This window comes from Mauremys reevesii, linkage group 8 (genome assembly GCF_016161935.1).
Source record: "Mauremys reevesii isolate NIE-2019 linkage group 8, ASM1616193v1, whole genome shotgun sequence".
Taxonomy (NCBI): Eukaryota; Metazoa; Chordata; order Testudines; family Geoemydidae; genus Mauremys; species Mauremys reevesii.
Genome location: NC_052630.1, coordinates 98008660 through 98035360, shown reverse-complemented (window position 1 = coordinate 98035360; position 26701 = coordinate 98008660). Strand labels below are relative to the sequence as shown.

General features: G+C 40.9%; 1 protein-coding gene and 1 long non-coding RNA gene across 4 annotated transcripts in view; one reads left to right on the top strand and one right to left on the bottom strand.

Moving 5' to 3' along the window:
• The window catches only part of LOC120369927, a 73712-nt gene extending 50076 nt beyond the window's left edge, over positions 1-23636 (top strand). The window contains exons 2-5 of the long non-coding RNA XR_005583512.1: positions 16178-16218; positions 16748-16830; positions 21414-21525; positions 21753-23636. This is a non-coding gene — a long non-coding RNA (uncharacterized LOC120369927). The remainder of the gene's footprint in view (positions 1-16177; positions 16219-16747; positions 16831-21413; positions 21526-21752) is intronic.
• Positions 1-26701, bottom strand: part of SLC1A7 (solute carrier family 1 member 7) — an 80481-nt gene that overhangs the window by 38924 nt on the left and 14856 nt on the right. For all 3 annotated transcript variants that reach the window (XM_039483740.1, XM_039483741.1, XM_039483742.1), the window contains exon 3: positions 3497-3712. In XM_039483740.1, the coding sequence (XP_039339674.1) occupies positions 3497-3712 (216 nt within the window). The remainder of the gene's footprint in view (positions 1-3496; positions 3713-26701) is intronic.

Below are 26701 nucleotides of genomic sequence, written 5' to 3'. Positions count from 1 at the left end.
GCCTCATTACTCTTCTGAATGTCCGTTTAATACGTTTGATGTTCTTTCTTTACTAAGCTAATAAAGTGATGAAGTATGACAGAGGTAGGATTTCATTGGCAGAGGATACAATTGAACAAATCCAATCTCTAGAGGTAGTAAAAGGAAGATATGAACTTTCATTAAGGACAAAGCCAAGTTTTGTTTTTACTGAGAGGCTGCAGAGATGATATCTGAGCCTGCTAAGCCTTATTAGATAGAAACACTTTAATAGAACCCAGTTTGCTGCACTTCCCCAAAACAATTCTACTGTTCGTATAACGTTTAGAGATCTTATACACACCTCTACCCCGATATAACACGAATTCGGATATAATGCGGTAAAGCAGCGCTCGGGGCGGGGGGCTGCACGCTCCGGCGGATCAAAGCAAGTTTGATATAACATGGTTTTACCTATAATGTGGTAAGATTTTTAAGCTCCCGAGGACAGCGTATTATTGGGGTAGAGGTGTATATAGTTACAATTTAGTGTAAGACAAGAAGAAAGTCTTGAGACTAGTTGGGGACAACTCTCCAATCTCCATCCAATAATTCTAAAACTTTTAAATTCAGATGATTAGATAACCATTTTTATTCTCATTAGCTCTTGGTTTTTATAATTTGTAGGTAATTTACAGTCAGGTATGAATATAATCTCCTGCCCTAATAAGTTTACATTCTATATAGATTTTACATTTCCTTCTTATTCACATCTTGTGGTTTGTTTTTGGCTCACTGACATCCTTACAAGGCTGTGATGGCTACATTTCAAAGATTTCTAATACATGAAATTCAAAGATCCAGAAAAATGATTTAGTATAGAACCAGCTTTGCAGGAACTAGTTGTCTCAGGAAACATGTAATGGCATCAAGAGCTTTTCTCCTCTAGGCCACTGGCTCAAATTATGATTAATTATTAGTAGTATTTATTAAATGTATTACTGTAACACCTAGGAGCCCTATTCATGGACCAGCACCCCATTGTGTGAGGTGCTCTACAAATAGAACAAAACAACAGTCCTGCCCCAAAGAGCTTACAATCTAAGTATAAGACAAGGTACAACAGATGGATACAGACAAACCAATAGGAGAGTACAAGAAAACGGTGAGACAATACTGGTCAGCGTAATAGGCAGTGTAATCTCAGCACACCAGTGGCCCAAACCTTGTCATGTTTTTTGTAGTCATCATGGCAAAGGAGAGATTTGAAGGAGGATAATGAGGTAGCTTTGCAGATGTTTATGGTGAGCTCCTCCCAACCATGATGGACAGTTTGAGAGACAGCACGAAGGTGCTTGTTTGAAAATGTAAAGGTGTGCGATGAAGGCTGGTGTCATGGACGATTGGAGGTGGGAGCTGACCTCTTGATAGTGGATGAGAGATGATAAAGTGAAGAGAAGTAGCTTATGTTTGGTGCTATAGAGAAAGGTGAGCCAGTGGAGGGATGCAAAGATGGGGGGGATGTGGACAAAGCGATAGGCTAGGGAAATGATCTTTGCCGCAGCATTTTGAATGGATGTGAGTAAAGACTGCATTTGTCAGGGCCAGAGAAAAGAATATTGCCATAGTCAGGAGGCAAGAAGATGAGAGCCGGGATGAGAGTTAGCTGTGTGGATGGATAGGAAAGACCGTAACTTAGAGATGTTATGTAGAAAGAAACAGCAAGACTTAGACTTAGATTGGATGTGAGGACCTAGAGAGATAATGACCAGGTTATAGGTTTGAGTGACAGGCAGGATGGTGAAGTTTTCTATAGTTATCAAGAAAGGAGAAAAAAAGACATCACCATATGGACATCTGTTTGGTGACTTACAGTTTATGAAATGAGTTGATGGTCTCTGTGACTTCAGATCCCAAAGCAATCAACATGGCACCTTTCAAGAGCACTTTTAAAACGTATTAAAAATACATAGCAAGTTCTATCCAAAACCTTAGTTATGTAGCATTTCTCTTGTTTATTAGCATTCTTTATTCACAGGATGCCAGGTGCTTCCTGTATGATTTAAAGACTGTCTCCAGCTGTGAATGGAAGCGATTTAGCATTCAGCTCCTACAGGATCAACTCTTCTAGTTCAAACCAGCAGATACACTGTTACATTTAATCCAGACTTCCTCATAGATATTCAGGAGTTTTGCCATTGACTTTAACAGGGCCAGGATTTCACCCATAGTATGTAGCAAACAGGAAACCCACTTCCAGCAGTTGTTTTATTAACAGTCTTTCTTTTAATAAGTGGGATTTTATTTGTGGTGGATGCACTAAAGCAGAGCATTTGGAATTGTAAATAGACTTTTAAAAAGCCAGTTCTATTATTGGCTGGATGCAGAGGTTAAACTCAATTACATCTCATCACATTTCCATAAAATAATTGAGCATCTGTGTGAGTGCAAGCCAAGAAACAAATGATGTGGACAGGTTCATCTGGCTAGCTTAATTGCCTTGTGCCATGGATTTTGTGAAGGGATTTGAGAACCCAGTCCTCCTTCTGGGTCAAGCCATGTCTCATTCCATGAAAAATGTACTGTATTCTAGTGTAAACACTTGCAAGTACAATTTTAAATTTCACTTTCTCCAAGCTCTTGTGTGAATAAATCTCAAATGCTTGTGTGCAGACTTCAGGCTTTGACTATTTGAATATTTAGAGTTTGATTCTTCCCTGAAAAAAATATGGCATCATTGTGTTCAGTTTACAAGTAAACCAGACTAAGATGCGGTGGAATTTGTGTCTTTCTACTGCATGTGAGGTTGGGAGCAGGATCTGGGGGAATTTGGGCAGCAGACCAATGACCCCTGCAAGCTGTGAGGCAGGGTTTGTCCACTTGTCAATAAGACATCAGTGTGACCTCTATATCACAAATGAGTCATATATGATATTACATTAGTCACGGAGTCATCCAGCTGGTATCCAGAGTTCTCGAAGGAGCAATGACCCCAAAGTAGTACCAATTGCACTTACAGTCCTGTGCTCAGAGTGGAAAAGGTGCAAGTTAAAGTTGCCTTGAACCTGAGCAAATTAGGCTGAGGCATGCTTCTGTTCTAAACCATGAAACTAACTACTGTCCACTATCCAGTAGATGTTTATATTCAGTGAGGTAAAGACCAATAAAACAATAAAATTTTAATCCTTTTTTGAATCCCACTAAACTCTTGGCCTCAAAAACATATTGTGCCAATAAGTTCCACAGATTAATTATGAATTCTGTAAAAATATTTCCTTTTTTTTTTCAGTTTAATATTGTTTGCCTTTCCATTTCATTGGGTGTCTCCTTGGTCTAATATGAGAAAGGGGAAATAGGAGCTCCCTATTTACCTTTATAATCTTTTTTTGGGGGTATTGTTTTTAGATCTAGTTTCTGTCATATTCTCAAAAGGATCATCACTGATTTCAAAATATATCCTTAAGGCCATGGCGCCTTATGCTGTTATGTAACATGCAACGTGTTACCTTCAAAAAGCAGTAAGAATGAATGTAGTTACCGAATTAAGTCTAGCAGTGCATCTGCAGAGCTCATAATTGGCTTTCCACTCTCTTCTGTGTTCTCCTTCTGGGCTGCTCCACCAGGATGGATAATGGAGACCATAATTATTCCCACAATCACAGCCACAAATGTTGTCCATAGATAGTAAGTGACTGTTATGATGCCTAATCGACTGGAAGTCTTGGCATCCAAGGCTGCTAGTCCAGACATTAAGCTGTAGAAAAAACAAACACAAAAAACCACACAAAACATACAGTATCTTTTGCATATAATTAGTACAATGTAAAACCTCATTTCTTAATTATTCTAATTTATCTGTGTCCACCTGAGTGCCTATATAATGATGCTTCTGGAAGGAGCTTTTAGATCCAGATGTCCTAGATTCAGTCCCTAGAGGTGACTGAACCTGGGACCTCTGGATCTAAAAGCATGTGCCTCTACTGCTCAAGCTAATAAAAACAGATCCTAGTAGCTCGAAAGAAGTAGCAGTTTCACAAAACTCCATGCATGGTCTAGCAACTAGCAGGAGACAGAGCCACACTGTGCTAACGTGGGTTACATATGGTTCCCGCACTGGGAAATCAAATCACTGCTGTGAGTGAGTGGCTAGATTGGTGGACACCTATGACTTCTTTGACTACCAAGACCACTAATTTATGCAGACATACCCATCTTCATTGAAATATTGACCCTAACCCTGGCCACAGGCTGCAGAGCTGAGGCTGCCACCTGGGTTGTTGCCCAACCACCTTTTGGCTCACCACAGCCCAGCTTGGGGCAGGCCAGCCAGTGGTGTCAGGGCCAGGAAAGGAGTGGGCTGATGCATTATAGTGGGGATGACCTTGCTGGCCCATGAGAGCCAATGGGCTGAAGCCGGGAGCCAGGCCAGCCCTGTGGGACAGGAGCTGCTGCAGGGTGAATGCGGGATGGGCTTGCTCTCCAATCCCCTCCGCTGTTCCTGGGTCACCATGAATTTCATCCCTTGCCTCATATTCTAAACAGCCATGCTTTCTTCTGCCTACTAGTTTTTCCCCCTCGATATGTTTGTAAAATCCATTCTCATTCCCCTTGGCCCTTTTGGCTAATATTACATTGTTCTACATTGTTTTGCTGCTCTTCTTTCCTATAAGCTGTAACGGACACTGTGCATTCACTTTTGGGTGTTTCCACCTTTAAATCCATTAACGAGTGTGAGTCACTCCACTGCTACGGTAATGGACGTCATAAGTACCGATGACAGATACAGAGACTATTAACTTATGGTTAGTACTCAGAATGCTTATGGTATAGTACTCAGAATGGTTATTACTAATATGTGGTTAAATTACTGTTGCTGAGTGAATAAACTGACCACAGCAGTTTGTTACTTTATTAGTGAAAAAATAAACTAACAGGAGATATTTGGTTTAGCCATTCCAGTAATGTATCACCTTATTCTCAGCCTCAAAGCTCCATGTATATTTTGGCACCAGTAAAATAAGTACATATTGACCGCTCTATGAATGTCAAGGGACCCATTTTCAAAATTGCCCATGGAAAAATTGTGTGCAATTGGCACCTGACTTGTACATGAATTTACTCTGCTTGCACAGGCAAATGGGATAGTTACATTAAAAAAGGGTCAGTTCTCTGTTTAACAGGCTATTTGTGTGTATAATGACAATTTTCAGAAGCAACTGTGGTAACCAAATGTGCAACCTAGGCATGTGATTGTGCCTGTTTTTTACATAAAAGATTCAAGAGGGCTTTGCCATGAGCCCTGTGTCGGGGCAGCGTGTTGTTGTTCTTCCCCAAGAGTAGACCAGGAAGCAGATTGTGACTCCTGCTTCCCAGTTTCCTCCTACTCTAGTGATGGGGTCACACATTGTACCAGCCCTCTGCTTGGTACAGTGACCTGGTGTAGCTGCACTGTCCCGCACATTGGGGAGTGAAGCCCATACCCACCCTGGCCATCCACCTATGTGGGAGGGGGGAGCAGGGGCTCTTAAAGCCCCCAACATCACACAGCAGCCTTTGTAGTGCTTCACTGCCCCCTAATTTCCCTGCACAGGCACATAAGACAGGCCACCATCTAGCCCTAAATTTGCTCAGCACTGCTTTGAACTAGGCCCAGGATCATTAAGAGGTCTGTTATCCCAAGCTGTGTTACGATTTACTAATAAACCTGGAAGCACCAATGTTTCACTTGGCTTTGGTTAATGTTTAATTTTTAAACCAATTTCTAGTTTATTTTAAATATAGAGCACAGTTTAAAAAAAAAAAAAAGAGCACTACAACATGTTGTCAAGTTTTAGCATGACCATTTCATGCAGCTGTTATGACTATGGAGAGTTGCTTGTCAAATCCTTCATCACAAGTAACTATTTATTAGCAGACAACTCTTGATATTTACAGGATCTCCATCTTGCACTGTTTGGTGAAGCTGTCTAGAGCTGAAGTGCAGCTTAACCTTAATAGTAGATTGAATGAAATAATAGTGGTGAGATTTAATGTTCAGGTTCCTGCTATCCAGTAGATTAATTAAGAAAATGCATTGTTTTTCGGCTTTGCCAATCTCCAGTCCGGCATGTTTTGTTATCAGTTCAGAGCAGTATTGGGGGGAGAAAGGGTGAGTATTGTTCTAAAACAAACAAAAAACTATTTTATAAAAGTTAGATTACTTGCAATATTTAACTTAACTTTCACAGGGTTGTTTTATGCAGAATAATTTTGATGTTAATTAGGCTACTAGATTCAAATTCTGCTCTCCATTACATTCATACAATTATACTGGTTTCTCAGGTGTAATGGAGAGCAGAATTTGACCTTTAATTGTCAAATGGCCCCTGGAAGAAGATTGAAATGGCTTGATCAAGAAGATGCACATTTGTTCTAAAGCCAGGTTACAAATGTAGCAACTTTTTCAGTTTAACAGCATTTGCAAACTGTTGCTGATTTTTTTCAAATGTATTTGTTATTCTTAAGAATTCACTGAGTTCGCTTGGACTCTTTGCCATTTGTATCATTAATCATATGATTAATCAGCTGAGTCACATGATATTGATTCTGTGCAGTTACTGAGACAAGACTAATGAATAAATGACTTCAAAATAATTAAATAATAAATAATTTAAAAATTCATGGACCTCTTGAATTGTGAACATTTTTACAAATACCCTGTCATTGTCGGAATACCCATGAACAATTTGATCCTACAAATCCGAGTAAACTGAACTGGGTGCCTTTTATTTGCAAAAATATGAACAAATCATTTTTGGAGGATCACCCTATCTAGAGAAGATGGAGGAATTGCCTTTGTGCCCTAAATACAGGTTAACACCTTTTGAATCTAACACATAAATGTACTGACTCCTGTCAAGCTACATCAATAAAAGGAAAAACTCAAATGTCTCTATAACATACAACCAGTTCCCTAGTTTCACACCAGTCACCATTTTTAATGATTGTTCCTTATATTACAGTGCCACCCAAAGCCCTTAATCAGATTCAGGGGTCCTTTATGTTAGGTATTGGACAAACAGAGGGAGGCACTGATCCCATGGCTAGTAGATCTGTAACTAGAAAGATGTGTTCTTTGGTGTGGACAGGGCACTAGATGAAAAGACTTTGGTTCTATTCCTGGCTCTGCCACTGACCAACTGCGTGACCTTGGGCAAGTCACTTCTCTGTGCTTCTGTTTCCTCTCTTGCCCATTTTGTCTCTTATCCATTTAGATTGTAAACTCTTCTGGGCAGGGACTGTATTCTACTACACCGGACTGTCAGGGGCCTAGGCTGCAACAGAGCCAGTCTCCTGGCAAACTAATGAGTGCAGCTGGCCCTGATTGACCTGCACCTGCCTGCTCCAGCCCCCAGCATCTTTCTGACTCTCAGCTGAGAACCTCAGCTCCACCTTCTAACTGTGACTCTGCTTAACCCTTCAGGCTTCTTTTTTGACTCTGGCTCTGATCCCCCATTGTGCTTTTTGACCGTGAGATAAATCAGTTAATCTTTTGGCTTAGGCTTTTGGTCTCTGATGTCCGGCTATGGCCCTTGGCTTCTCTCCTGGATCCGCCCCATCTGGATTCATCTCTAGGTGACAGGCCAGACTCTTGTTCCAGCCAGTAGCCCAGACCACCTATGACTCGGTTGCCGACAGTTTAAGCAGCCCAAAGATTGAACGAGGGCAGGTGAGGGGCCAGACTGCCTTTCAGCTAGATTCTGCAGAGACAGCCATCTCCCTGCTAGATGTTATGGGAATCCTGCAGACCTTACAGGCCCAGGTTATGGCCTTGCTGATACAAACTGAAGCCCTACAGGCTCAAGCCATCATGCCCAAATCTGCTGCCCCAGCTTCTACGGAGATTCCAGTGCTGGATACAAGTTTGACAGGAACCATAAAAAGTTCTGCGGCGTCATGAACTTGTGCCGGCTCCTGTTCATGTTTTGGCCCCAGTCATTCTCCACTGATCAGACCCAAGTAGGATTTATTATTTGTTTGCTACCTGGGGAGGCGCTGGCCTGGACATCTCCCCTCCTGGAGACTTTTAGCCCTCTTTACGAAGAGTTCATCTAAGCCATGGTGATTGTGTTAGGTGATGTGAATCGCACACTGTCTGCCAACAGCACACTTAGGGGACCACGCTAGGGGAACAGGTTGATCAGCATGTTAGCTGCAGAGTTCCAGCACCTGACAGCAAATGCTAATGCAGTACTACTGTTTCCGACACACGTTAAGCGAGGAAATCAAGGAAGAGCTAGCGTGGGTAGAACTGCCGCCTGACCTGAACACCTGGGTCAAGCTGTGTGCTGGACACCTGACTAAACACCACCTGGAGAGAGAGTCAAGTTCCCAGCTCTCTTCCACATTCTCATCATGGGGACATGGGCAGATCAGTCGGCTTCAACCTCACCTCTGATGCAAAGAAGGGCTAGGTTTGTGCTTCGGGCCCAGTGGCGAATTTGGACACTATGCTATGGGATGCCCTGCTAAGAACTGAGCTGTGTGTCAACCAGAAAGCCTCCAAGCCTCAGCCCCAATAGGGGGGTCTGGGCTGAACCTATGTTCCCCCCTTCCAGGACCTTTCACCTCTTGTCTACCAGCACCCTGGCTTTTGATGGACACCATGCCAGCACCCTGCAACTACCCCTCTGGCTACAACATTCCACCATATTAGAGGCTGACCTGAAGGTGCTTGTGGCCTCTGACAATTTAATCAGCTTAGACTTTGCCCAGGTTCACTATATTCCAACTCAGTCCATGAGCATTCCCTATTTGGTGGAGTTTGTTGACAGATCCCTCCTCTCCTCTGGCCCAGTTACGCATCAAATGGCATAGCCTAAAGCCTTGTTACCATGCTCCAGTGTCAGCAGAAGGTCCTAGAGCTCTATCTCATCCAAACACCTCACTCCCCTGTTATCCTCGGCATTCCCTGGCTCGTTTCCCACAATCTGCATATCCACTGGGGACCAGGCATGGCATGCTTCACATTGAGACTCTGCCATCAATTTTATCTCCCAAAGCTATGTTCCGGACCAGAAACCCCCACGACTGTCACCACCTCTCTGAGAATTCAGAAACCAAAGGAGGTAAACTGAAGGTGACCACCACCATCCTTGTGACTGCCTTGATAGCTTCAGGAATCCCAGTGAAATATCAGGATTATGCTGATGTTTTCAATTAAAAGGGGGGCAGATACTTTGCTGCCCCATCCCAGTTATGATTGTCCAACTGACCTGCAACCCGGAGCTGAGATCCCCTTTGGCTGCATATATTATCTCTCAGAACCTGAACTCTAGATGATCCGGGAGTACCTCCATGAGAACCTGGAGAAGGATTCATTCACCTTCCAGGTCTCTGGTGCAGGCTCCAATCTTCTTCATGGCAAAGAAGGATGGAACCTTACGCACCTGTTTTGACTATCGAGCTCTGAACAAAGTGATGATCTGAAACTACTATCCCTTGCCACTTCTTAATAAACTCTTTGGGGGGCTCTGCTGGGCCAAGATTTTTACTGAGTTGGACTTCATGGGCCATACAAACTGGTCCAAATTACAGAAATCGATGAATGGAAGACTGTGTTCCATGCCCATTATGGGCATTTTGAATATTTAATTATGCTTTTTCGGTTATGTAATATTCCAGTGATGTTCCAGCATTTAATCAGTGATATCTTCTGGGACATACTGGACCTGTTGTGGTTATTTATTTGGACGATATTCTCATTCTTTCCAAAAACCAGATGCTGCACAAGCAATAGGGCCCATGTTCTCAACACACTCTGCCAAAACCATCTTTACAACAAACTACAGAAATTTGAGTTTGATAGAGATACAATTGAGTTCCTGCCATCTCCAGGTAGAATGCCACAAAAGTTTAGTGGTTTCTTGGGTTTGCCAATTTTATAGGTTTTATCAAAGGATTCTCCCACCTTTTTGTCCTGAAAACTGCGCTCTTTTGAAAAGGGGTCCACTTTCGTCTGGTCATCAGAGACACAGATTGCGTTTGGTCAGCTAAAGAGATCTTTTACCTCAGCTTCCATTCTGTACACCTGAATCCTGCCAAGCCCTTCACCATAGAGAAAGATGCTTTGAATTTTTCCGTTGGAGCCGTTCTGTCACAACATACTGGCTCTCATAAACAATTCCATCCCTACACCTTTTATTCACGAAAACTAACAGCCACTGAGAAGAATTATGATATCTGAGACAAGAAGTTACTGGTGATAAAGGTAACATCTGAAGAATGGAGACAACTTCTAGAGGGAGATCGGTTCTCGGTCCAGGTCATTACTGACCCCCCCCCCCCCACTCCACTCCCTTACCCCCACACACACCCACACACACACACACACACACACACACACCCACACACACACACACACACACACACACACACACACACACACCCGTTTGAGTTAGGCTTTGGTTTCTTGATACCTGACTACAACTTTGGGCTTCCCTTCTGAACTCACCCCTGCTGGATTCAGCTCTTAACTGGTAGGCAGGACTCTTGCTCCAGCCACTAGGCCAGACTACCTATGACTTGGGTGCTGACATGGACACATGTTTTGTGCCTCTAGGTGCTAGTGTAATACAAATAACGAAGAAGCAGCCATGGTACTTGCCCTGAAAAGCTTAAATCCAAGACGACAAGTGGCATACAAAGGGTGGAGGCGGAAGAGACAATTCAATTTTATATGAATCTATATTTTTATATTTATGCATATTTTCCTTTATTTTTTTTTAGTTTTGTATCACATAAATCGCCTTTTCCAAGTGCCTGTCACCTAAGCCACCATATATTGTCTGCTTCCTTATAGGCCTTTCAGCAGAAATGGAGTTTTAAAATGGATTTTAGGGAGGAACAAATCAGTGCTATCTCTCTCTGTGCTACCTTTAATAATTGATTTCTGACACTTCTGCTTTTTGTGGTTTACAAAACTTTAAAAATGACCAGTGCTGTTGATCATACTTTGAAATTGTTAGAGCATAGATGAGATACTTTTAAGAGTTAAACTGATGCTTTTACATTAGAATACAAATGCCTGCTAGTGTTTAAATTACTCTAAATTACCAGTTAAAATATTAACAGATTTATTATAGATTCAGTTAAACAGAACAAAGAAAAGATCAAAAGGCCAAGATGACTAAGTATTTGGAAGCAAACCATTTGGTAGATGGTCAGAGTGTTTCTGGAAACACGGGTTGTTTGGAAATTTTAGTAACAATACAGATAGCCAGCTTAATATGCTTTATTTCTAGGAGTCAGCAGTTGTGCTCTGGCTTTTGATTTACCCTCTGCTTGCCAGCTAAACCTTCTAGATGAAAACTGATTACATTGCACACACTAAACTAATGTTATGTTTCTGGCTTTGAACCACAGAGGAAATAAATTCCACGTTACAAAGTAGAAATTCCCTCTTTAACTCTCCCACATGGTGTCTAACTATTGTGGCTTGTATGGCATAAGATCCTAAGAAGTACTGGGCACCTGCAGCTTACATTGAAATAAATGGTAGCTATGGGAGCTCAGCACCTCTCAAGATTTGGCCCATGGCCTGAAATATCATCCGCAGAGGTCCAAGCCCAAACTGGGGAGGGGAAATTCTCTTTGTTATGATAAAGTAATTTTACATGTATGTAGAATATCTGCTGTCTGATAATCACAAATGTATTTAAAGCATTAATGAATGAAGCCTCAAAATATCCCTTTATTATCATCTTGGGGGGAGGGACAGCTCAGTGGTTTGAGCATTGGCCTGCTAAACCCAGCGTTGTGAGTTCAATCCTTGAGGGCCAGAGATCTGGGGGCAAAAGGTAGTGAAGGCAGGGGGCTGGACTCAATGACCTTTCAAGGTCCCTTCCAGTTCTAGGAGATTGGTATATCTCCAATTATTATTTTTTTATCTTAATTTTACAGACAGGCAAGCAGACATTTAAAAGTTAAGAGCCCAGTTCTGACACCTTTACTCACATGAGAATGACTTGTGGAGTCAGGTACTACTCAAGAGGGCTGATTCTTGCACCTTGTGTAGTCCACTGCACCTGTGCAAAGTGAGTGCAAAATGCAACCAGTTCAAAATGATAGTATTCTACGTTCACTTTTCACAGAGGTAAATTACTCCACAAGGTACAATTCAGTGGGGAATCAGGCCCAGCACGAGTAAGGGGGAAAGAAGCTGGCCCTAAGTGTCGTATTGAAGGTCACACATGAAGTCTGTGGCATAGCTTAGAAAAAAGCCTAGGTCTTGCAATTCCCAGTCCTGTGCCTTAATCATTAGTCCCCTCTTCAGTCCTAAGTGGAGTACAGGATCATGTCCAAGAGGTGAATACAGCTGGACTGCTTGGTAATAGTGACCATAATATAATTAAATTGAACATCCCTGTGGCAGGGAAAACTCCACAGTGGCCCAACACTGTCGCATTTAATTTCAGAAAGGGGAACTACACAAAAATGAGGAGGTTAGTGAAACAGAAATTAAAAGGTACAGTACCAAAAGTAAAATCCCTGCAAGCTGCATGGAAACTTTTTAAAGACACCATAATAGAGGCTCAACTTAAATGTACACCCCAATTTAAAAAAACATAGTAAGAGAACCAAAAAAGAGCCACTGTTGTTAAACAACAAAGTAAAAGAAGCAGTGAGAGGCAAAAAGGCATCCTTTAAAAAGTGGAAGATAAATCCTAATGAGGAAAATAGAAAAGAGCATAAACTCTGGCAAATGAAGTCTAAAAATATAATTAGAAAGACCAAAAAAGAATTTGAAGAACAGCTAGCCAAAGACTCCAAAAGTAATAGCAAAATTTTTTTTAAATACATCAAAAGCAGAAAGCCTACTAAACAACCAGTGGGGCCACTGGACAACCGAGATGCTAAAGGAGCACTCAAAGACGATAAGGCCATTGCGGAGAAACTAAATGAATTCTTTGCATCGGTCTTCACTGTTGAGCATGTGAGGGAGATTCCCAAACCTGAGCCATTCTTTTTGGGTTGCAGATCTGAGGAACTGTCCCAAATTGAGGTGTCATTAGAGGAGGTTTTGGAACAAATTGATAAACTAAACAGTAATAAGTCTCCAGGACCTGATGATAATCACCCAAGAGTTCTGAAGGAACTCAAATGTGAAATTGCAGGACTACTAACTGTAACCTATCATTTAAATCAGCTTCTGTACCAAAAGACTGGAGGATAGCTAATGTGATGCCAAGTTTTTAAAAGGGCTCCAGAGGTGACCCTGGCAACTACAGGCCAGTAAGCCTGACTTCAGTACCGGGCAAATTGGTGGAAACTATCGTGAAGAACAAAATTGTCAGACACATAGATGAACATAATTTGTTGGGAAATAGTCAACATGTTTTTGTAAAGGGAAATCATGCCTTACCAATCTACTAGAATTCTTTGAGGGGGGTCAACAAGCAAGCAGACAAAGGAGATCCAGTGGATATAGTGTATTTAGATTTTCAGAAAGCCTTTGACAATGTCCCTCACCAAAGGCTCAAAATAAGCAGTCATGGGCTAAGAGAGAAGGTGCTCTCATGGACTGGTAACTGGTTAAAAGATAGGAAACAAAGGGTAGGAATAAATGGTCCATTTTCAGAATGGAGAGAGGTAAATAGTGGGGTCCCCCAGGGATCTGTACTGGGCCCAGTCCTATTTAACATATTCATAAACAATCTGGAAAAAGGGGTAAACAGTGAGGTGGCAAAATTTGCAGATGATACAAAACTAGCCAAGATAGTTAAGTCCCAGACAGACTGCAAAGAGCTACAAAAGGATCTCACAAAACTGGGTGACTGGGCAACAAAATGGCAGATGAAATTTAATGTTGATAAATGCAAAGTAATGAACATTGGAAAACATAATCCTAACTATACATATACAAAGATGGGGTCTAAATTAGCTGTTACCACTCAAGAAAGAGATCTTGGAGTCACTGTGGATAGTTCTCTGAAATCATCCCCTCAATGTGCAGCGGCAGTCAAAAAGGCTAACAGAATGTTGGGAATCGTCAAGAAAGGGATAGCTAATAAGACAGAAAATATCATATTGCCCAAATGTGGTCGCCCCATCTCAAAAAAGATATATTGGATTTGGAAAAGGTTCAGAAAAGGGCAACAAAAATGATTAGGGGTATAGAACGGCTTCTGTATGAGGAGAGATTAATAAGACTGGGACTTTTCAGCTTGGCAACTGGTGGGGGGGGATATGATAGAGGTCTATAAATCATGAGTGGTATAGAGAAAGTAAATAAGGAAGTGTTATTTACTCCTTCTCATAATACAAGAAAAAGGGGCCACCAAATGAAATTAATAGTCAGCAGGTTTAAAACAAACATAAAAAAGTATTTTTTCACACAACGCATTGTCAACATCTGGAACTCTTTGCCAGAGGGTGTTGTGAAGGCCAATACTATAACAGGGTTCCAAAGGGAGCTAGATAGATTCATGGAAGATAGGTCCATCAGTGGCTATTAGCCAGGATGGGCAGGAATGGTGTCCCTAGCCGCTGTTTGCCAGAAGCTGGGATTGGGTGACAGGGCATGGATCACTTGATAATAAGCTGTCTGTTCATTCCCTTTGGGGCACTTGCCATTGGCCACTGTCAGAGGACAGGATACTGGGCTGGATGGACCTTTGGTCTGACCCAGTATGGCCATTTTTGTGTTCTTAGGTTCTTAAACACAATTCTCTCTTTTGAGGCCCAATGGCATATCCACCAAGCTTCTAGCAAAGGATGACTGTGTATGACCCCTTTTGAGACAGTCATCACTTCTGTTAATCAGGAAGTTGCCCTTCAGTGAAAATGAGCACTCTCCCACCATAGATACTTCAGATAGTCTTCCCACAGCTCTCGTAGCTTCAGCCAGCATTTAACATCGTTCTTTGCTGTCAGCCTAAAGCTTTGTGCATGTGAGAATGTTGTACTGATTGCACTAAATAGGTCTAGTTGATTCCTTACTGATGTAAACCAAGTTGATGGAAGGCACTCAAACAGAAATAAGAGTGTCCATACAAGTGGGTTATGTGATTTAATTAAATCAGCACAACTTCCTTGTTTAGACAAGGCCTAAAAAAAGCCTGAAAGCGGACGGCAGGGTCTGAGGCATATGCCTCAACATCCAGCGAGCATTGCATAAATCATAAAAACATGTAACTGTTTCTAAACCTCACACACTATATAGTCTTAAGACAAAGAGAGTCCTCTAACTAGATGAATTGATGAAATAGCAGAGGATATTGAGGCACAATTGTTAGAGAGGGTGATGAGTCAATATATATTTCAGGAGGATGTGCATGAGGATATGTTATGCACTTTGTTGCCAACCAACACACACCACAGCTGCAAACTATCAAGTCTTTTGAATGACAAATGTCATCTGAACTTAACAAAGTTTTGCAGGATGTGATTAAAATTATCAATATACACAGAAGTGAGATGGCTTTCTAAAGTAGATCACTGGCCAGAGTTTTTGAGTTGAGAGCCGCTCCAGATTTCTTTTTTACAAAAAAACACCACACCAGCATTTTCACAGACAGAATGGGGGGGGTCAACTTTTTTTTTTTTGTGTGACATATTCAACCAACTCACTCAATCTGTCATCACAGCTGGTGCATGATCATCTATCTCAGCTTTCAAAGAGTTTTGAGCATTACTCAACCACAAAAAAACCCCCCTGGGAAGAGAATGGATGGATCCACCATTTGTGAATAAGCCAGGAGTGAATCTCCTTATCCATGAGAGAAGAGAATCAACTGAGAGATCACAAATTTCAACATCCTATCTTTGTGAAGCAGGGTTTTCTGCAGTGAGCTCCCACTAATTCTGCATTATGGTCAGTTGTATAATTATTTCATATATATATACAATATAATATAAAATAAAGTACTCTAATACAGCCTAAACCCAGAGCAATAAAATCTTCATTTTCAAAGAACCTAACAAAAGAGTAAAAGGTGGTTGGACTAACCCAAACCAGTTTATGCAGATAGGAGTATTCTTCCCTTATATGACTTACACGAAAGACCTACATGCTGAAAAGAGTATGAGAATGCAAAATGTGTGTGCTTCCCTTCATCACTATAGAATATAATACAAACCATACCCTAGGATCTAGAAATATTCTAATACCAGCTTAACCACATGATCATATTGGTTCGACAGTATGAAGAAGTTTTCATGTATGTTCATTGTTTTATAGATCAACAGGGGACTGATGGTGAACACACTCTGCGCACAAAGGTAGAATGGACTTGGTTATTCACAAAACAAGTACATCTCTGCTGCTTCATATGCCTATCATCACCCTGAGGGCAAGGGAGCTACACATGGGAATATGATGTGCAGTTAGGATCCAGTCAAAGCTTGGCTCATATGTGATAAATCCTGGAGGGGGGCTAATAATGAGATTGTCCTGTTTTGGGGATATTCATTAACAAGATCATCATCTGTAATAAGATTATCCTGCCACCAGATAAAGTAGTGGTGAGTTCACACTGTGGTGAGATGTGCCTCCATAATTAATTACTTTTGAGGCCTAACAGGGGTAACCACTAGGGGGGTGAAAGTCTGAATAGGGTTTGCAGTTCTCAGGCAAGGCACATACTGTTAATTTCATGCAATGCCCAAGTTAGAAAAGGAAAGGGTAGAAATTACCTGTCTGAAGGCTGTGGGTGAGATGAGGCATGCTACATTTTAAGCAAACCCTGAGAATCACTTTCAAGAAGAGAAGTCCAGTAACTAATATGACATGTCTGACATTTTTTCTCAGTTGTCTTCAGGTGTTTCTTGATGCTAAAAGGAAGAGGAGATCCAGTCTACCACACACACCCAGCATCACAACTATTGCATAACGTAAGTTATATGCAGTCACTCCTCCAAGAGAGGGTCTCCTCACTATTGGTCTGAGCAGCCCTAAGAGTTCTTAATGGGATGGAAGAATGTCAGTGAAAGATAGGCTTCTTCATTTCTAGAAAAATAGAGACGTCAGGAGAGGTGAGCTTCCAAATGGTTGTCAATCTTAAATCAAGCTGACCTTATCAAATTCAGGTTTTCCCTCTATTCTATGCACATTCTTGACTATGTAAGTAAACAAAATACTTCCAGTAGTTTCACAAGCTTCTTTCAAGATTTTGTATTAGTTCACTTTTAACTTCTTAGCAGACACACATTTCAATATCTTCCAACCAATATCTGGCTCGCATGTACTATAATGTCACCCCTCATCAGGCCTCTGAAATTGATCAGCCTTGAGGTCACATGAAAAATGTTTGATGCATGAAATGAAGTCGCCAGTCATACAGTAAAGCATTCAAAGAGTTGTTTGGTGTTTGTCAAAGTTTGGGCAAATGGGAGTCCTACAACTTAAAATACTTTTCAGCCTATCTGAATAGTTATGGCAGCCCCGGCACTTTCCATCATTTCTGTAAAAACATGAATGTTCTTTTCACATCACTCCCAGGAAGTATTTGTTAATTTTGTTACGGCAAAATATGCCCTTGACTATAAGGTTGAATAGCTTTTCCAAAATGTATATTAGAATAGTTAATGCTAAAATTTTTTGGAAGAGATATTAAATGTCATGGTCAAAAGTTTAAGCCAATATCGAACTAATAGGGACTGAGACAATTCTTGCACCTTCCTTTAAAGCAGGGGTCGGCAACCTATGGCACGTGTGCCAAAGACAGGATGTGAGCCGATTTTTAATGGCATGCTGCTGCCTGCCGGAGTCCTTAGAGCAGATCTCAGGTCTGATCCACTATGGCAATTCCTATATTTCTATAAATTCCCCTCTCTCATACACAACCCCATGACTTCAATTTTTGAAATGAACAAAAAATCTGATGTGTCTAATGTTCCAATAAAATAGGAAAAATATTTCAGGGGCTTCTTTGTGCTCCTTGGAGTAGTCTGCTTCTTCCTTTTCCTGATTCAACCTAGCTGATCCAATAAATCCTTGGTGAACTCATGCATTCCCAGGGTCCACCAATCATCCACAAGGCTGGTCATCTAAGCTGTACCCACTGCAAGTTCTGTGTTCACTGTGAGTCCATATGTTTCTGGGTTTATGGGCCATCAAGCCTCATTAAAGTTGACTTACTGTGACTTGTTGGTCTTTAAATGCTTTAGTTAGCTATACATTTACATTGCTCCATTTCCTGAAAAACAATTTATTGTTTCATAATATGACCAATTCTAACTTGCCTTTTCTAAACTGATGTATCAGGTCACATCAGAAAAATTTCACTAATCGGGGGTGGAACTTCATTAAGTCATTGAACTTACTCTGAGTTTACATAATAAGAGTAAAATGTTGCCAATAGCTCTCCCTATTCACTCATGACATATAGACTCTGAAACATTTTAGGTGTCACTGACAACCATCCTAACAGAAACATCTAGCTAAAATGTTTTATCTAGTATGGTTGAATTCATTAGGAAGAGTGAGCCACAATAGTAATACTTTGCGCTTATATAGCACATTTTATGAGAGCATCTCAGTGTGATTTTTACAATTTTTACTCATCTACAAAAATTGAAGTTCTATCCAATACCAGGTATGTTTGTTTGGGCTCCAGTTTAGTAGTCTAGGAGGAAGGAACTAAGGGGGAATCCAGAGTAATGGGAAGGTCTCAATGACTGTAAGATATCTGAGCTAAAATCTTAAGGGGAAGTTGGAATGGGAAAGAAAGTTCAAGGATTTAAGGATATTTTTAAAAATACAAGACTGGATGAAATAAAAAGTTTTATTTTGAACTACCTAGTAATGGCACAAATAACTGAGACTATTTATTAGTGTATTTCATGTGTGCTTTGAGTAAAATTTGCTTAAGCAAAGCAAAACACAGATTTTAAACTTCTGACTAATCGTGGGGGGAACTCCCCAGATTTCCATTGTCCCTAATTAGAAAGTCATATGGCAAACAGATGACAACTCCTCAGCAGCATTTTTGGGGTCATATTGGCAGTCATTGGTATACATCAGATGGGTGCTTGGGAAAACTTTTACTTACATTAGTAAAATCAGACCCATCCTAGCCTTCTGTAGATTTCCTACTTCTTTCTACATAGCTTCCTTTTTAAAAGGCTGCATTCCCTTTTTTACCTGCCTCAGCATCAAAAACATACCCTTGGAAAGGGAAAACGTGTCTCTTCCCCACCACCAGAAGCCATCTGGATATTGCTTTGAAATAGATGGATTGTGGATAAAGTTATCAAAAGGGATTAGTGTGATTAGAAAGACATTAATCCTGTCAAGAAGTAATGGTCAAGTATTAACCATCAACAGTCATTACTAGACTCCGGTTTGTTTTCATTCATCCCCCACACTGAGTCATATTCTCATTTTGTAATTGCTTGCCATGGAAAAGCCCTTCCTAAACATGATCTCCCAATGAGATTGGGAAGCCCCTCTAACAACTACATTAGAGATGATTACATTACTTTCAGCAGCATGGAAGTGCAGTGCAGTTCAGGGTTCTCTAATGCTTGTTGATTTATCAGTCATGCTTCTGTTTACCTTTTTTGTCAAGGTCAATCTTTGAAAGCCTCAACATTATAATAATTTTCATTTCTGTAGCATCCTGCCATCTTAAAGTACTTGACAAACATTAAAGAATTTAGCCACAGGTGAAATAGGGAAGCATTATTATCCCCATTTAACACATGGGGAAACTGAGGCACAGAGACATTAGGAGACTTGTCTGAGGTCAAACAGGAAGTTTGCAACACAGCAAGGAACAGATCCCAGGTCTCTTGACTGCCAGTCCTGCATTTTAATCACAAAACTATCCTTCAAGTCAATAAGTCTACAAAGTTATCTACATATAAGCAAGGAGTTGCACCCTTCTGCTTCCTCAAGCACACATCCATCTGCTTTTACTGCAAACTACGCCACTCCTGTGGGAATAGCAGTTTGGAATGGGCTGTAACTCTAAAAAGAGACATTACAGTGATGACAAAGATAGAACAGAGCAGCTTGAACGGGGAATTTCATAGTGCAGCAAATGAAGGAACAGAACGTTTATACTGAAAAATGCTTTTCCACAGTATTTTCTGATCATAATGCCCCAGGAATATAAGGTGATTTTACAGCTCATCTAGAATTTTTGAAAGTTTGACCAAAAGTTGAAATAATATTCCACAATATTTCCTCCTCATTTTTATTAGTTCTTATATGCATTAATAATAGACTGACAAGTGTTGAAACCACTGCCTATCATGCTGATCAATATTATCTCATTGTTTCCCTGTGCTCTTCAGTCTGTCTTTATACATCTGTTGTCTCTTGTCTTCTACTTAGATTGTAAACTCTTTGGTGCAGGGGCCGTCTTTTTGTTCTGTGCTTGTACAGGACAATAGGGTCCTAGTCCATGACTGGGGCTGCTAGGTACTACTATAATAAATAATAAATACATAAATAATAATAACAAAATCTAGCCCAGAATCCAGACCATGCATTCTGTTCTCCCAGTGCATTACAGCAAGCTCTGCATCAGTTCAGGAGGTCCCCAAAAGGCTGCAGGAAATATTTAATTAAATAAAAATCAGTGCAGCACTAAGCTGGATTTGGAGTTGCCATAAGGAAATAGAATAAACAAACACTTGGGTCGTGTATGCCATGGTCATGGGCCTTCTCCATTAGGCTGGGATAGCACTGTAGTCTTTAGAAATAATATTGGGCATGGGAGTTAAAGGGAGGGAAACAGAAACAAAATCTTTTCCAGCTCAAAAATCTTTCCAACCCCCAAAATGTCCTTCTGAGTCTTTCTCCTTCTTCCATCCATTCTCCCTGAATCTAGGCAGTGATGCAGGGTCATCCAAGCCTTTAACCTCAGTCTGGCTTCATGACAGGACATATTTTTCCTGTTTCCACTGAGAGCAGCTACTGCCTAATAGCTCTGTCCTTCCAGCCCTATGGGCCCTATCTTGCTACCATTAAATACTATGGCAAAATTATCTTTGATGTGAGCAGGACAACACATGTTTCATGTCCCAGTGAGGGTATAAGCCAGGCAACTTTTTCATCACTGCTTCCCTTCCAAGTTGTCCAGTGCACTAGGCCACCCAGATAGACCCAGGAAGGTAGGAAGGAACATACAGCAGACTTTGATCACAGAGAGATAAAAAGATCTGAGAAACTGTAGTGTTAGCAGCATTCATAGAATGCAAGCTGTTACATTGACTTGAAATGCTTTAATAAAGAAACTCTTTCCCAAAGCCAGAACTCAGGATGCAAATGAAACTAATTCATATAAATTAGATAAATAGGGCTTTGGATTTATGGAAAAATCCATTTAATGGTATTTAATTTTCCGGTTTGCCAGTTCTTTGAAGTGTCTTTAGATTAAGAAAAGAATAAACAAAGTTTAAAACACAGTCAGTTTGAATTATAGATAAACAAACAAAAGATTCAGTCAACTGTTTATGATTCACAGATGTTTTTATCCTGAGGAAACAGAAGAAATCGACCCAACTCCTCCAACCTCACATATCACTGCTGCTCAATGTATAAAACACTGTGTCTAAGCGTTTGAAGGCATTTAGAAGGTACAGAAATGTTCTGTCAGATCTACAAATTACTTATGCCGAGCTGGTAACTGCTTTGGCTCTTTCCACACCAGTTCACCTTGTGATCATAGATGCCCATCACACAAAATCGGATCCTGACCTTTCCTACGTAATTTCCATTGATTTAGTCCAATTTAGAGATTACAACATGCATAACTCTTTACAACATGACGTGTTTTACTACCAACCTTGCTCTTTTTTTACAGATAAGATGGAGAAAATATGACAAAATTGAATATATTGGGTCAGATTCTAGCCCCTTTGTAGCCAAAAGGACCCGAACTATCCCCTGGAGAAGTCCCTTAGTGCAGGAACAGCTCAGGGCTGGTGTATGCAGCCCTACTTCATCCCTGCTTGTAGCCCCCAGCACAGAGGTATGCCAGGGCAGGTGCGGGGGCCAGAGTGCTCTATGCTCCAGTTATTCCGAGCTGCAGAGCAGCACATAGGCAGCCATACATGTTAAATACATTTAAGATCAGCCTTTCCCCTCCCCATGCGCCTTCTGTGCTGCATTTCCTGAGAGGCATGTCCTAAATAACTGGTCCATTGTGTATAACAGATTTGGTCTCCCGCAGTCATATCTACTCTTGCCCTGTCTTCACAGATTTTAATATATTGAGACAAATTTGCAATAAAAACTTAAAAAGGAACTAACAAAAAGCATTTGGAATAATGAGCATCTCCTGAACTCTCACTGTTGTAACCCTTGTTCTCCCCCACTCTTTGTCTGTCATCCTTGCCATTGTCACATCTAATTCGCCTTCTAGGCATCTGTAAAGTGCCATGCACAACTATAGCATTCATACATAAAAGAGTGGTAGTAGAAGCATTCATGATATTTAGTATTACATGCCCTGCATCAAGTTTCTTTCCATGTTAGATGGGTGTTATTTGAGAGACTAGCTGGTTCAAGTGATTGATAATGAGAGAGAAAACTTTTCACTGTGATGATCTGGGGAATCTGTACAGCTTATTAATTCTGTTTGATATTGGAAACTGTATCAAACTACAAACTCTGTTTTGAATATGAGGCTTGGTTGCATTCTCTGTTGTTCTTTTACCTCCCTGGATGGTCCTCTATTCAAATAGAAGCACCCTAGACAATGGCCAACTCCTCCCCTTGAGAACTGGTTTAGCACGGGAGATCACCTAGCAATTACATCATTTGGTAAGGGTCGGTGATTGCCAGAGGAGGTTGATCAGAGAGTCACCTGAAAGATGAGACGAGAAAGTTATAAAAGGACAGGAGCTGTTCTACTCTGGGTCTTTGGCCATTTTCACCTGCTCAAGCTCAGGGGAGTTGCTACAGGAGCCTGGTGAGACAGACAGTCTGGTAGGGAGAGGAAATAAACCCTCCCTTTCTGAATGCAGATGGACCCCCAAGAGAAGTATGAGCTAGAGTGAGGGGCCCTGCATTCTGTGTGTTCACTGTTTTCTAAGTGATCTCTTGTGCTTTATCTCCTAAGTAAAGAATTATGGTGTTTTAGAATCCTATGAAGAGTTTGTCTGTTGGCTTTCACTAACGTGTGTCCCTGAAAAGGAAAGCTGTAAATCAGAAGGCTCACACCTTCAGTGGAATTCTGGGGAACATAGAAGAGCTGCTGGTGAGACTTGGGGGAGATGGCACTAGTTTTCGTGCCTATGCAAGTGTATCATGGGGGTTCCCATGGCCAAAAGGAGTGACAGATATGAGGTGTGTACCTAGCGTGTGTGCCAAGAGGCCCAAATCTGGGAATAGTGCCAAAACTTTGCCCCATCCCAGCAAGCTAAAGGCACATGCCGTAACTGTACCTGTTCTATGGATAACCTGAGGAATTCGGCTCCAGAGCTATTAATTCAGCCCCTTTTCACCAGCACTAAAAATTCACACCCAGAAAATTATTTTGGAAAACAATTTTTTTTTTCAAAACCAGAACGACTGAGACGAAGTCAAGAGTACATTTTTAGTCAGAAGACAACATCTCTGTAACAGACTCCTTGTTATGTATGTTTTAATATATTGTTAAGGACCTACAAATACTTCAGTTTTTCATTGAAATGCCCCTGTTGACAGACAAAAAATTAAAGAAGTTTCTCTCCTCCTCTCTTTATACAATGTGATTCTCATTTGTGCAATAAGCAGCTTCTCTGGCCTGGATATACTGTAAATGACACTGGAGAGGACATGGGAGGAGGAAAGTTCTTTTTGTCCCCCTTTATAATCTCCAGTCATGGAGCTGGTGACATTTAGAGTAGCCTCATGGCTGCTCTAAATTGCACTTGGCTTCCCACAACCACAATGGGCCATTACAACAGCTGGGGATCACTGGAGAGTGGCTATGCTCTGGCCAGGCCTCTTTACCCCAGGCCATACTCCCTACAGTGGGAGCTTGGATGGTTGATGGCATAACGGTGCTATGCCCCTTCTATACCACGTAGGCTAGGGATTATCCCTATGTTGGAGGAAAGCCCAGGTAACTGGTTATGCTGTCTTTACATCTCCTTTCTGACACAGAAGAGTGCAGAGGGGACACACTATGCCTAAGAATCTGGCCGAATGACATTACATGCCTAAAGTCAGCTGCTGTTAGCATCACTTATATAGTGAAACCTATCTAGACAGTAGACAGTCATTTGAGTGACTGACAAAAAGTGAGGGCTTAACATATGTGGGCTCCTAAAAGGTTGGAGTAGAATTGTCCTCTGTGCATTTGAGAATACCCTGGGACAAGCTCTCAAAACAAAAGGATTGTTAATAAGGGTGCTCTCTTGTACAGCTTTCACCGTAATTTAATTTAACTTCTACACCATATTAGCAATGTGGATCGTGTAAAATAATATAGTCGAATCAAGTTATTTCGCTCTCTGACCAGTTCATTTTTCCTTTGCGTAATCCTTTCCTTTTGCTTTTATTCAAGACCAGTTTTGCTTTTCACTCTATATCTCGCTCCTTCAATACTTGCTGCTTTGCAGAGATTTTCTCTCAAGAACGTAGGTAAGGATTGGCACATATCTCCTTTGTAACCTACATATCATAGGGAAGGGCTGAGAATATAGTCCTAATTGGTCTGCATTATATTTCTACTCATCATTATTTCAGTATCAGTGATGGGCATGATAGATAAAGTTAACATAAGTCACCTGTTTACACTTTGTATTGGTAGAAATGTGTGTGTCTGGCTAAGGTCACTAGAATATCTGTCCAGGATAGAAATACAACTCTTTGGAGACAACAGAATTTGTCTCTTATGTATTTATGATTAAATTTAAACCAAAAAGCCAGCAGGAATATGAGTGCTGCATCATTGCATCAGCTAATCCTAGTTTTACATGAATGACAATGAGGTCAGATCTGTGTGCGCTGCTAATCTGCTTCTGGGGCCAGGAGATCAGTCTCTATTGTGTTGACAAATTCATGTCATTTGAATGGGAGAAAAACAAAACACAAACCTAAACAAAAAGTGCTGGTTTCTGTTTGATTCATTTTTGGTCTGTATAAAGTAAATTGTCCTCCCTAGACCTCATTTCATAAAGATCAATCACCCAGCTATTAAACATATAAAAACTGATGTTAAATTGGGTGCATGGTACAGGGCATCACAATGCAATCATTTTAGTATTGCATTAGCTAATGGGGCTTGAAAAGCAGCTGCAGAAATACCATCTATGGCTCTCCGAGGACCCTGCTTGGAATAATATTTTTATCAGGTCCTAAAGCCTTTTGCTGAGAAAAAAGCAATACTTTCCCCCACAGAAGCACTATAAACCTGTTTGAAATGTAAGTTTCTTTGCTTCATATTTGCACAGATTTGCCCATAACATACCCAAACCAAACAGTATCATGAAGCTATTTTTCACTTACACTCCAGCTACGAACATATATCTCAAAAGAGATAGGAACAGACATCCCATTGTTAAATCTTTTATTCTCCTCTTCAAAAATTAGCACCACAGTAAAGTTAAATGTCAACATGCAACACTAAACGCTGTCCTTGATGTGCCAGTGAAACATGTATGTTACACTGTGGTTGATGAAAGCAACAAGTTTTAGGAAGATCATTCAGGGACTAGCTCTCCTCCCCATTTCATGACTACAGTGACCCAGCCTAGAAAGATCATCCATTCCCAGACTGCCTCACACGCTGAGAAAAAAAATCACTTTTCATGGCTCTTTGGTACCAGCCTGATTTAAGGTAATAGCTTCCCTGAACGTATAATAAAAAAATTGCTTATGGACAGAATTGTCGTAAATGTTCAGCACCCACAATCTGGCCATATTTTCAGAAAAGGTCAGCATCCACTTAGGCACCTAAACAAAATAGCAATGGGAGTTGCTGGCTTTTGAGCTTTTTAGAAACCCTGACCCTGGTTGTAGGTGCCAGGCATTTCTGAAAATCTCAGGCTTTTGGAAGTCTGGCCTTGTATGCACCTACCATCTCAAAGGATCCCAAAGCTTTTCGTAAACCATGAAACAAACACCACCAAATGCAGACACCTCATGAAGGAACGGAGGTTAAAAGTCATCTAAGTACACAGCATGGTGGGCCCCTTCTGGACAGTGTGAGTGTGGGAAAATTTATCCAGAAACACCTGGGAAAACCCCTCTATATCTACAGGTGCAATTTTGCTCCTATAGCAAACTGCAAGGGCACAAGACCTGTAAGTGACACACCTTCAATTGACAGCAAGCAAAATATTGTGGGACAAAATTTACACAAGCTGAGGATTTGGCTTCCAAATATATTTTAAACCAACCCCCCCCCCCTTCTCAAATAAAGATGTTATAAGTGCTATTAAGTTATCAAAGAGAGTATGCAGAAGCAGCAAGTCTGCAAATAAAATATACAGATCTTGGGAAAGAAGACTGAATATGTCACAATGGTGCTGGAGCAACAAAGAGGATAAAGGGGCAATACCCATGATTGAACAGGATGTGAAAAAGCAAATGCCCAGGCAGAAAAGCCTGGAAAAAATCTAGAATCGGAAAACACCTTGAGCAGTGCCCTAATGAAGTAGTTTCCTAATTAAATAAGAGGCTTTAATAGCATAAAGGGGGCTAACCCACTGGGGAATCTGAGCAGAAGGATAAAGGATTATCAAAACTGATAACATTATGGGTTGTTCTATATTTAGCCATCTAGAATTTGGATCAGCCACCAAAAAGGCAGACTTATTA